Raw genomic sequence first — 757 nt, forward strand, 5'->3', positions numbered from 1 at the left:
CCTGCCCACCGTTTGCATCCCAGCAGCCCATCCAGGGCAGCTGGGTGGCCCATTTGCCGGTGGCCACCACTTGCAGCTTCGCCCGGTCGAATTGCCAGTACTGGTCATCCCGAAAGAAGTAGACGAAGCCATCGCGGTGGGTGAGGGCACCCGCCGTGCCAGGGGGCAAGCCCTCCCAGTCCCGCAGGCTGCGGGGGTAGTAGGGCTCCACGCCGAGGGTCTCCTCGCTCACCACGAAGTATTTGGGTCCTTTGAAGAGGACCAGGCGCCGGAGCTGCTGGAAGTAGAGCGCGGTGTCAGGGTGCCGCGGGAGGCCACGGGCGCTGCATTTCTGGGGGAAACCTGCCTCCAAGGTGGAGCCTGTGTAGCGCCAGCATCGGCCACCTGGGAAGAGCCGGGGAGAGGGGTTAGAGCCCACCCTAATGGGGTCTATCGCAGGACCAGCTCCAGGAGACGTGGAAGGACTCGGCCACGGGGACAGCCTTGCAGCCTGAGACATGCGTCTGTGACATCCCCCCCCCCGGTGACCCAACAGGCACCACCACAGGGCTGCCCCATGGACCAGGCCAGGGGTGAAACTGAGGCACGGTCGCTCAGGGGCTCGAAGGCACGGAAAGGGGCTGCCAGGGACAGAGCAAGGCCACCACGCCATCTGCTAGCCCACGCTGCTCCCTCGCAAACCTCCCTCCTGTTCCTGCACAGCCAGCGGAACAGACGGAGCCAGACCCCTCCGGGGCCGCGACAACCGACACCAGGA

General features: G+C 66.3%; 1 protein-coding gene across 1 annotated transcript in view; it reads right to left on the bottom strand.

The window, feature by feature from the left end:
- MMP28 (matrix metallopeptidase 28) overlaps positions 1-757 on the bottom strand; it is a 32,704-nt gene that overhangs the window by 11,046 nt on the left and 20,901 nt on the right. Inside the window, exon 9 of the mRNA XM_009326073.1 lies at positions 10-384. Coding sequence (XP_009324348.1) covers positions 10-384 — 375 coding nt within the window. The remainder of the gene's footprint in view (positions 1-9; positions 385-757) is intronic.

This window comes from Pygoscelis adeliae, unplaced genomic scaffold, assembly GCF_000699105.1.
Source record: "Pygoscelis adeliae isolate BGI_AS28 unplaced genomic scaffold, ASM69910v1 Scaffold266, whole genome shotgun sequence".
Lineage (NCBI taxonomy): Eukaryota > Metazoa > Chordata > Aves > Sphenisciformes > Spheniscidae > Pygoscelis > Pygoscelis adeliae.